At 34.5% G+C, this 12,602-nt stretch overlaps 1 protein-coding gene across 1 annotated transcript in view; it reads left to right on the top strand.

The window, feature by feature from the left end:
- The window catches only part of LOC122804368 (C-C motif chemokine 28-like), a 36,165-nt gene extending 24,954 nt beyond the window's left edge, over positions 1-11,211 (top strand). The window contains exon 3 of the mRNA XM_044074188.1: positions 6,989-11,211. Within this exon, the coding sequence (XP_043930123.1) occupies positions 6,989-7,151 (163 nt within the window). The 3' untranslated portion in view covers positions 7,152-11,211. The remainder of the gene's footprint in view (positions 1-6,988) is intronic.
- Positions 11,212-12,602: the final 1,391 nt, after the last annotated feature.

The following is a 12,602-nucleotide window of genomic DNA, read 5'->3' as shown; positions in this document are numbered from 1 at the left end:
AGTATGCTAGATCTTGGTCTGTTCTGATACTGCATATTGCTTTTATCATGTCTCTCTTTCTAAGTACTTTTGTTAATCTGTTCCCTCTTTTGTACTGTTTTAACTGTGCCACTTCTTGTCGTAATTACTTTAAAGTTTTCTCTATTCAATACTTCCATGATGGCATTTGATTTCTTTCCTTCCTTTCCCTTACTGCCCTGTGTTTTTGTGGTAAGACTTTATCTGTTATCAATTTAACTGCACAATAATATATCCTATTTACTTCTGTTATATCGCATGAATTTCTGTGAACAGTCTTGATTACTGTGTTCATTTGTTTTATCAGACTTCTAACATTTTTGGATTTTGGGTCTTATTGACTTTCTGTAATCTCTTTCATTGATCTTATATATATATATATATATATATATATATATATATATATATATATATATATATATATATATATATACACACACACACACACACACACACACACACACACATATATATATATATATATATATATATATATATATATATATACACATACACACATATACACACACACACACACACATATATATATATATATATATATATATATATATATATATATATATATATATATATATATATGGGTCTACTTTAGTAGACCAAAATACCAAAACGCCGACAATCACAACACCAAGACTAAATAAACAAACTGCCACTATAATGAACATTCACTATACCAACAGCTACATGAACGAAAATCAAAACACAGACACATTCAAAGCAACCCCACACCGAGTGATGTGGTATACTCTGTCGCAGTTTAAGAAACTTGTCCTTCCATACTCATGTACTTCCCAAATCGTGACTGAAGTGCCTTCAAATGTAAGCAACAAACTATCAAGTGAGCAGACAAATATATTGTGAAATAAAACAGTATCCACATAGATATCTCCAAGTCCCAAATATACAGTGTTGTAGTGATATAAACACATAATGAACATAAGTAGCAAAGTTTGAAATCAAATGTATGCACATTTCCCTTAGAAATTGACTGCAGAAGTTCCCAACATCCAAAACAAATGTTAGAAATGAAGTATATATTCCCATGACAGTGTAGAACTTTGATAACCCATCTTTTGCAGTTGTACTTTAAGAGAGTTCCAAAGTTTATATATACGCATTTAGACATAAACAGAGACAAGAGAATATGAGATACTGATTGATCTGGACAATTTGGAAATCCTAGGGTTAAATTCCTGTAATTAATGTGTATGTAGAAAATATATGTGTATCCATCATCAATTAATACATCAGTTTTTGAAAAGAAACTGATTTCCTAGAAAAGCTAATTATTTTTACAATATTTATTTTCTTATTTACTGTTACTTTTTTTTTTTTACTCTTTTAAAAGCAAAGCAAAAAATTGAAAATTTCAAATCCTTCCTTAATTAATTGCAGTTGCTATATTATTGTGTTGTTTAATTGTGTACAATTCAGACACACTAGGCCACTGTCAATGGAATTTATGATTCTATCTACACATTCTCCAAGAGAGCTCAGATGCCAAGAATTGATATTATTGTATGAATATTTTGCTGATGAAACTCTATATACTCTATATAGCCACAAATAGAACCACATAAGACACAGGAATAATTTTTTATTTGCTGCTTATTATAAAGCAGCATATATACATTAATTACTTACTAACAAAAAAAAAAAAAAAAAAATAATAACCCAAAATATGGGAAAAGGTCTTCAATATTATATTAGCATGATTTTTTATTTAGGAATATATTAAATAGGAAGAGCATTTTTGTGTAGATATTGTATAAATGGTTTGTAGTAGTTATGTGTGTTATGTTGTGTGTTTTTTTTGTTTTTTTAATGTTTTTGGAAAATATATTTCAATAAAAATTTATTATGGAAAAAAAAAAAGAAATGAAGTATATAGCTCCATAGCTGTAGCTGCTGCAGTCCGCTACACAATGTCTAATGTCTTGGAACTGTCTATCCCAGAAATCCTCGCAGCACCCATGTGATACAATGAAATTTAAAGTAACACTGTTTACATTTTAAGAAGTTTCGCAATAGCTAATACAAATTCCAAAGGGGAATAAGCGTCTCTGTTTGCCAGGACAGTTTGAAATTGCTGATGTCTTATGATTAGCTTCATCTTTTTAGGTGAAGGAGGATACTCTGTTGCCATTCTGACACATAGTTCATCAACACGGTCTTGCTCCCTCACTAGAGCAGCTATTAGCATAGATAGGTCTGTATCCCTTGCACCTAGCAAGCATTTGAGTCTCCTATGCCATGCTTCTGTAGAGTTTTGTGTTTGTGGCAGAAATAAATCATTCAGTTCGCTAATGTTCCAGAAAGAAATTGGAAACAGTGGGGGAGACTGTACACTGGAACAGGTGTGAGTGTTAAGCTTCCCAAGCACATACCAGTCTGAAAATATTTTAAAATATCTCTCCCTTCTATAGGGAATGATTCCTTCAATAAGTGAAAAGTACCATGAACATCAGACTCCTTCAGAAATTCTAGGGCAGCCAAGCTTTTGATAGCCAGTTTGAAAGGACTGTTTAGTGTTATACAGTGATAATAAGCCTAATGACTGCACCTTCCTCCATACATTCTGCCCAAAATGAAACAAGCAACCTTTTGACTGGGCTCCTGGTACATTCAACCTAATACTTTTCAGAATGGCAATTTCAAAATTGCACAAAACACAATGGACTTCAGCCTCAAAAACATTTTCAGATAACAAATGGAATATACAGTGCCAAAAATAATTGTACGATTTTAGTGACTTTTTAGACATATGTGAATACAACAAAGGTACAGTACCATACTTCACTAGACCGTGAACACTGTATAGCTGTCTTACAGTTACACCTTTGCTGAAGAATGTTCTATCCATTAGCCAGATAGATGCATGGCTCAAGTCATATAGGTTGTTTAATGTTGTGAATACCAGTACTGTAGTATTGGTTGACATATCTGACATTATCTTACTTAAGAACATTCCATACCGGATAGTCAGCGAAGTCAATGTTATATAAAGTTAACTCTTCACTGCTACCCCTTATACCTGTTTTCCTTCCTGTGCGGTATACTGAGAATTGTATCAAGAGAAGTAGATGCTAGAGCATCTTCTACCAGTAGACAAGGTATATCCCTACTATATGCAGCTCTCACCTTCAAGTCATGGCACATGTATCTCTCCACTTCTCCAGGATCCCCTGAATGCTGATGTCCAACTGATTTGTCTAACCTCTCACCATCGGACATAATGGTTGTTACAGCTCTCCCTTTACAACCCTGAGATATTTTATATTTACATCTCCAATAACATCTACAACCTCTGGCTCTCTCCACGTGATATAAGTGACCTTCTATTACAGATAGGTGTTTGCCTTTTTGGGATGCTACAGTGTGGTATATATTACCAATCATTCCCAGAGCTGCTACAATTACTTCTGCCATCTTTTCTTTGGTCTGGGGTACAACTACTGATGGTTAGATGGCTGATTTTATTACCTCTACTCACGTATAAATAGTTAACATGCTCTGAAATACTGGTCTCACTGCTTATACTGCGGTGGTGATAGGAATTGGTAATTAGACTTTCAACAGCTGAGCGAAGATGTCTTATTAGCTGTGTAAGCTAGTTTACAAGCTAACTGATGGTATTATGGGGTTTCACTGTAGTGACTGCTCGTTATAGTGGCAGTTCGTTTATTTGGTCTCAGTGTTGTGATTGTCTGCATTTTGGTATTTTGGTCTACTGAAGTAGACCCATATATATATATATATATATATATATATATATATATATATATATATATATATATATATATATATATATATATATATATATATATATATATCCATCTGTATAAATCAAGCAACTCTTCCCTTAGATCATTTTCTTCTAAACTAAGGGTTTTGTCTAAACTAAGGGTGCATTCTTTGTTGTCTGTTTCCTGTGGGCATTCTACAGAAAGTTCCAGAACATCTTCCTTTGACATATTCTCTTCAGCTTCATCTTGTATCATCCTTTACCCTTTCATATGGGAACTTGCTGGCCTGTCACTCCACAACATTGACTGCTTTAGAGTTGCCACCATTTCCTGTTCCTTCCTTTGCTCTGCAGCTTCATATGAACTTTAGTATTGGTTTCCTACTGAAGGCTCCAGAGTATCTTCATATGGGAACTGATTAGATGCTTCATGCTCCACTGGTTTCTCCTTAATTTGGGGGCGCATAGTTCTATTATGCTCTGATGTTACCAGAGTTAGATTTTCTGCACTAAATCCTTCACTTCACAGGTAATCCATAACTTAAATTTCTATTAGATTAGCTTCTCCTTTGCTAATCCTCTTTTCTACTTCCCCCTTTCTTTTCTTATTTTTTGTGTGGTAAAAGTTTCCATACCCAGATGCCTTTGCCTGTATTTCTCTTCAAATATCTTTGATGCTGCTTTTTTGTATTGATTAATTTTGCTTTTTCCTTTGCATAAATATTGCACCATTTTAAATCTCTTTTTCTTTCTCATTTTCATATTTCTTCTTCAGATGTCTCCTGCTCCTCCTGGTTCTTACTTGGGGGACTCATTGTTCCATCATGCTGTGGTATATCCTGTGTTAGACTTTCTACACTCCATCCTTCACTTCACAGGTATTCCATATCTACAGCTTCTATTTGTTTAATTTCTACATTACTAATCTTCTATTCTGTGTTCCCCCTTTGTGATCTTATTTTTGTTTTGTGAAACTTTCCATATCTGAGTGCATTTGCATGTATTGCTCTTCAAATATCTTGTGAAGATGCTTTTTTGTATTGATTAGTTTGGCTTTCTCCTTTGCATAAATATTGCACCATGTCAGATCTCTCTCTTTCTTTCCCAAGTGTGTTTCTTTTTTTATAACTTTTAAAAATCTCTAGATTTTGTTCTTTATATTTTCACACTTCCTTAGTTGCTTCTTCTTCCAAATGTCTTAAGATTTCTTGGTCTATATATATTTTTCATGAATCTGTTATATTAATGAACACAAATTTGACTTTGAAGCTTTTGACAGTTTTGCTTGTGCAAGTTTTTTTTTCTTTTTTTCTAATTTCTCTCTTAATCCTTTTGTATATATGCTATCTGGAAAGTCTGGGCTTTTTGCATAAGAGTAAGAATACATAATTGCTTTCTTATTATCAGTAGTCAAGTCTGTCATCAATATGTCTCTTTTTTGGCCTATCAGTGTTTTTATTTTTAACCTACCTCTGTTCATTATGTATGCTGTACAAAATGCAGTCTATATATATCTGTTGTCTTGGTGAGAGTTAGTAAAAAGAGGGCGTGATGCCCGTGCACTGGCCCAGCAATCAAGGAGCCTCAATCCTCACCACTAACAACAGTGAGGGGAATCCACATAGGGAAAGAATAATAAATACATGCACATAAAAGTACAATTTCACATAAGAGCACACAGAGATCACAATCAGTCTGGGGCTGGTTTCTCCCTTTCTCTCCAGGTCCCCAATAAGACTCCCCACTGGCGCAGCTATAGGATCCAGATCTCAGCCTAGTGGGCAAGCTAAAACCTCCAGCGCCCTCTCTGTTCAACCAGTGCTTCATGTCCCTGCCCAAGTAGCTGACACACACACTTTGAGATAACAGTTTATACAACAACACAGACACTCCTGGGGAAGGCTGCCACAAGTTTTCCAGCTGTGCCCCTTTTACCCAGACTATACAGACTAAACCACTGCCCCCACCCAGCTAATATTTATCAGTTACTCAAAGGCCCTTATTAAAGGGTGTCTAATTATACTGTGCAATATTATCCAAATGGTAAGTGCAACCAGTCAAGACTTATTTGGAGGGACTTGGTACAGTATCACTATATACATGCAATGTACTCTTAGAGCTTACATTATCTCTACACAAAACAGCCACAGTTGAAAGGTTAAACATATTTAATAATAAATAAAAAACACAAGACAATACTTCTTACTACACAGTGCTAGTCAAGAGTTCAGAGAGCACAGAGAAATACTTAAAATAATACAGTAGAAAAGTTCTGACATCAACACAGAAAAACACTTAGTCTAATCTTCCTAATTCCTAGTGATTTCTAAGAGAAAACACAGTTCTAAAACCCTACTTACATACAGACACAGGCAGAGTGATGAGTTGGATGTTCTCAAGACAAATGCTCCAAATGCTCTCATTCTTTCTGTCCTTAAATTGATAACACAGTACCACTGATTCATTTCAGATTACATCATCTCTTTCTGGTTCCCAGGCTAACAGATTCTCAGAGGTTAATAGCCCTTTTGATTTTGCAGCTGGTCAGAAACCAGAGCAATAAAAGAAATTGTACATGCAAATTCTAGTCATTAACTCTGGCCTCAAAACAATAGGCAGAATGCCTTTATCTAGACATCTTGGTTCTGAGTTTTGAGATCAAAGAATTGACTTATCAGCTTTGTTACAGCAGAATGCATGGTTATGTTTTTGCAGTTCCACATTTAACACCATTTTTTCCATTTAAGAGAACAAGCCTGTGGCTTATATCAATGTTTACAAATGACAAAATGATCTACAAAATTCTGTCTAGCTAGGCTGGCAGCCTTCACCTATCTACACAGAGGATCTACCTCATGAAGGTACTCTTCAAGACTTGAGGATGAATTCAGTTCCAACAATATTACTCTCCTTTGCATGCTGATTTTTGTCATCTCTTTATTCGGACCCCTCTCTGAGGTCTTGTGATAAGCACATGTATCGCCTATGCAATAAAGTAGATGTCATTATAATTTGCTAAATATCAGATGTGTTGTCTAACTTCTGTATAACAGTGGCACAATAGCATGTTTATGTTTTTTTGTATTCAGTCATAGCTAATGTTTTATTATTGCTTCTCGTATCAATCCTGTAATAACATTCTGATTTTGAAATGCTCTCCGCTTTCTTTTTCATTTTAATAAAGACAATGCTTCCTTTCAACAGGCTTCATCACAAGACTAAGCTGTACTGTGTGGATCTTGAGGGCAAAAATGTTAAGAAATGGCTAAAAAGGAAGCAAAGAGGTAGAAAGAACAATGGTAGGAGCAAGAAAAATAACAAAAAAAACAACAGTAAGAGCAAGAAAAATAACAAAAGACGAGTTTAAGGATTTGGTACTGCCATAGCCACAAATGCTAAAGGAGAATGTACAACAACTTTATATTATGCGTTTCACACCTGCAGGCCTAACATCACACCATCAGACATCATGGTTTGCCAGAATCTTGTCAGAATCTTAATTCACATGGTCTCACTACAGTGAGGAAGGCAACATGGCACAGTTCAACCTTAAAACAATTGTTTTATTTACCACTTTCACGGTTTTATCAAGTTTGAATTACCATTCATTAATGGTAAAAATTAATTCTCCCTGTTAAGTGCAAACAGAATGTGAAGTGTGTAATTATTTTCATTTTTTTGTATTTACTTCATTCAATGACCGTGTAAGATCATGACAAGAAGTAATTGTTTCTGGTTGGCTGTTGTACAGCATATTATTGTAAAGGCATTTGCCTGTGTAGACTGAACATGTTCTTGTTTTATAACTGAGTGTTTTTCTATTTAAGCATCTGTCAAGGACCCAAATCTCTATAGATTGTTCATTTACTACTTATCATTTAAAGGTGATTTTTTTTTTTTTCATTTCTGATGTTCAACAGGGAAAAAGCAATATCAGCATGAAAATGCTCCCCATTAATTTGATCTGCCTGGGTCATGATGTCCACAAAATGTTAACACACTTAATTAGTTGTCTCTGTTTGGGTCATAATGCCCACAGACTGTAAACAAGCTTAATTAGTTTTGTCTGGCTGGCTCAAAATGTCCACAGACTGTAAAGAACTCAATTAGTTTTGCCTATTGGAATCATGAAGTCAACAAAATGATAATGAACAAATTACATAGCAAATTTGATCAAACCACTGTGTAAGTTAAACAATAATGCTTTTGAAAGTGCTTCTGTGATGTAAGTATAAAAGCCTGGATTAGAAGTTTATTTCAACACACAGTACTTGCTGACTGACTTATGATTGCAATGGAGTTATATTAGCTTTGCTTACATGTTATATTTCAAATAAAGTTTGAAGGTATTGCCAGTGTTCTAGAATTTGCAGGCTGTACAGTGCAAGTCCCAAAATTCTGAAAAATCAAGCAAGATTTTTACAGCTGCAACAGTAAGCTGCCAAACTATTATGCATTTGATGCATTTATTTGCAATGGCAAGTCATCCTGATCCCGCCTCTTAATATGGGGGACTGTGCCCTCCTACTCCCACTGCTTATATATACTAACTCTTAAGATCACTGTACTTCAGAGAAGGGGGAATTCCCTGAGATACAGCATGTCTGGACTTAATTTATATTTCCCCCAGCTGTACTTAATTTTGTGCTATTCTGGGTCTTGCAATATTGGGTCTCAAACCCACAACAGGAACCCTCCTGGGATCTGTTGGACTATCCTTTCAGTTTATAACAGGAGCAGCAAAACTGCTGTGGTGCATTCTGCGTTATATATTTTTTGAAGAAAGCAAACCAAATTATTTATTGTTGTGAGGGATGAAGCCCTCATTGTGGTACATTCCATGTTCAACTAGTAAATGTTGCATATAAAGTTTTGGAGAAGAAGATTTTTATACTAGCACATGATACCATGCACAGCATGGGAGAGGTCAACTAGTAAATGTTACACACAAAGTTTAGGAGAAGAAGATTTTTATACTAGCACATGGTAGACTCACAGCATGGGAGAGGTCAACTAATAAATTTTACATACAAAGTTTAGGAGAAGAATATTTTTCTACTAGCACATGATAGACTCACAGCATGGGAGAAGTCAACTAGTAAATGTTGCACACAAAGTTTAAGAGAAGATTTTTATACTAGCGCATGGTATACTCACAGCATGGGAGAAGGCAGTCCAGTAGACTGCTGGAACATTTAAAATCTGGCATAAATGAATGCAGAGGTGAATACCACCAAGGAAGGTAGCTACAGCTGCATAACTAGAAAAGGACCCAGAGCACTGTAGTTTCAATGCTGTAATGCACAGCATATGTTACACAAAGAATAGCACAAATGTAAGCTTAATGTTTAAATACAACTCATCAAAAACCTGCAATGGTCTCACACAGACCAAGTGAGGAAAAGCTCATGACACAGAAGTGATACCTATTGTTTAAATAATGAGTTAAGTCCATATTCAGGCTAATGTATTTAGACATAAGTCAAAGACAGACAGAAAAGAGATAGAAATTGAAGGATTGTGTATGAGGGGGGTCTTTCCTGTTCAAACAGTGAGGTTAACAAGATGCATTCATACCCCTCAACTGTCCAGATTTTTGCAGAATGACCAGATTTTTGCCTCATATTTTTGGTCTGTTCCTCATAGAATTTGTGATTTTCAGGCAAATCACTGGGATGACCCCAGGGTTGAAGTCAGTAAATAATGACGAACATTTGACTTTCAGACTTCAAATCCTTCATACAATGTATGTTAAAGCAAACCCTGTCAGTCTAGCAACTAAGTTTGTACGAGTAGTATTTAAAATATGTCCCTATTTTTGGGCCTTTGTCCCACCATTTTGTTAGGCTTTGTCCAGATTTATTGCACTAAGAGGTTGAGAGATATGGATCCATTTCAAGTGCAGAAATAGCTAATAACCATATAGTAATAGTCAACTTAAGTTTAAGGTTATTAAAAACATATTTTGAAGGTACTAAATTTCCTCGAACAGCAAAGTGTACATTGAATTGTAATCACTTTATAAATAGGGGAAAGTCTGTCATCTAGGAAGTTGAAATGAAGTGTGGTACAAGTGTCTATCATGACTCAATGAAGAACCAAAAAAAGCCAGTATGCAGGGAAAAAACTATTAATAGAATACAGGAAATACAGCCCTAGGTGTGTTACTAATGGGTTCTTAAAACCTTTACCTCTTACATGTTTAATCAGTCTCAATTATCTCAAAATACTACCATGCACTGTAATCATTGTATAAATACAAATATAACATATTTCAAAATAATGCAAAGTTAACAGTCATAGTTGTCAAGATCTTTATGTGTTTGTTAATGTGGTATGTTAAATCTTGCAAAGATGCTGGTCTATAAAGTGCATGTAATGTACCCCTGACAAGCAATAACAGGCTGGTAAATATTATTACTCAAGTGGGTATACAACATCAGATTTCATTACTGGAATGTTTGGAAATTTATAGAGTTTTCATACTGATAATGCAATAGAACATTTTTATACAGGTACTGAAGAAAGGCTATGCAAAATTATTCAGAAATATGTACAAAATGGCCAATAAATGTGTCATTTTGACCAAACAATGTGTGTTATTGTAAAATAACAAAAGCAAAACTGACTTGTGGAATACAAGGAATAAGCATAAGTCATTATGTACCTTGTGCTAAATTATGTGCTCTTAAAGTGTTACTAAGTGCCTTTAAGCTTATATATATGAAGAATAGTCTAGAGTTTTATATATGTTTGTATACTTCTGAATGGTAAATTTCAAAACTGTTTAGAGCTTTATATATGTTTGTATACTTCTGAATGGTAAATTTCAAAACTGCTGTAAACAGATCTGAGATATTCCAAGAAATTATATGTGCTTTCAACAGAGGGAGAAATGCATTGCAACCTTTGTAACAAGGAGTAATTTTGCTGCTTTGCATATTGCAAAATCTTGTAATTCGTATGAATAAAATAGTCCATAAACATAAGCTTGTAAACTAAAGATTTCAATCATACTGAATTTATTCTGTAGTTTTATTTAAGTATGTCTACTTTATAGTTTATCAAGAAAAGGAAATAGCTGAGTTTCATAAAAGTCTTGTACGGCATGGGGCAGAACTGTACTAAGCTTTATAGTTGCACTGTGCGCACCTACTACAATCTGAATATTTTAACAGCTCAGCCTGCTCTAATTTATGAAGATTTATGAAGTACTATGGTCTAACAGTACACCTGGTGTATTACAATAACCACCAAATCTTAACGTCAGACATCAAGGCTATCCATGTATGAATCATAAAACCATATGCTTATGGAGTTGATTTGCATGCTCTTGGGTTTTAATGGTGTCACATAGCCTGCATGTCATGGTGCAGACACAATAGTATGTTAATAGTGACAAAGTGGTAAAAGCCATAACTTAAAAATGTAAAAACTAAATAAAAAAAGCTTTTGTATAAAACCAAACAGCACTTTATTCCATAATAAAATAACAAAATTCAGTAAGCGCTTTCATCCTGTTCCACAAGACTACTTCAGACTGAATAAACTCACAATTCAGTTCTAATAAATACTGGTAAAATCACATCAATAAACTGTCTAATTAGTTAATTAATTTTTTAACCCCTTCCTTCTTAGATATGCTGTGAACTCTTCTTTATTGTTCAAGCCAGGTGGATAGCAGGCATTTAACTTAACTTGCCATGGATACTCTTTCCAATGTAGCTCTTCCTCAGCATCAAATATCCTTTCATAATTTAATATTTGACCCAAAATTGTGAAGTTAAAATCAACTTTACACTTGCTACTCTTATACTGCTTGCTAAGTGCATTTTTTTCATCACATTTTGATATTGCATACTTGTGCTCATACACACTTCTATACAATTCTCTAGTGATGCGGCCTACGTAAAATGAAGTGCAAGAGTTGCATGTAGCTAAATAAACCACATACTTTGATTTGTACATGTATTTGCCCCTAATCATGACTTTAATATTATTCATAACAATTGAATCCACCCTGTATGTAAATATGGACAAGATTTGCAGTTACACCATTTATACAGGCCAGGCTTTTTACATTCTGTTTTTGGTAGGCTTAACTTAGATTGAAAATAATTTTGAAAGCTTTTACATCTTTTTTGAAGAAATAATGGATGGTCTCTGACTACTTCCTTTACTTCAGGGAAACGTTTTAAAAATGTTCCAGTTGTTTATTATCAGATTTTTTTATAGCTTTTTCATCAACACTATTACTAATTTGCATTGATATGCTGTAATCTACATTCTTCGGGGTTTTGGGGTTGTCTTGCCACACTTACTATGATCACAAACTTCTGAGAACTTATCTTTGACAGCCCTGACTGGACAGCCCCTACTAATAAATTTATTGCACAAGATAGCGCCTTCTTCCATGAAACCTTGATCTTTGTTGGTAAACCTATTAACTCTCATCAACTGGCTTTTCACCACATTGTCTTTAGTTATTTTAGAGTGCAGTCTGTTATACTTCAAATATTAATTATTTTGAACTTCTTTTTAAAAATCCTAGTCAACAATTTTCCATTTTCTTTGAACACAGAAACATCCAAAAAGTTGATTTTGTGATTACTTACTTCTGACATAAATTTACAGAAGGAGCTAACATTGTTCACATAAGCCAAAACGTCATTTAACAATTTGATGTCCCCTTTCCCGACCAAAAACACATCATCTATAAAATGTTTGCACAGTAACATTTTGCAGTGGTACATGCCTTCAAACAGACTGGCTTTTTCCCAACTGTGCATAAAAATATTGGCATAACTTGGGGCCATTG

Source organism: Protopterus annectens, chromosome 1.part1, assembly GCF_019279795.1.
Source record: "Protopterus annectens isolate FY-2018-M chromosome 1.part1, PAN1.0, whole genome shotgun sequence".
Lineage (NCBI taxonomy): Eukaryota > Metazoa > Chordata > Ceratodontiformes > Protopteridae > Protopterus > Protopterus annectens.
This window is presented reverse-complemented; position numbering and strand designations above follow the sequence as displayed.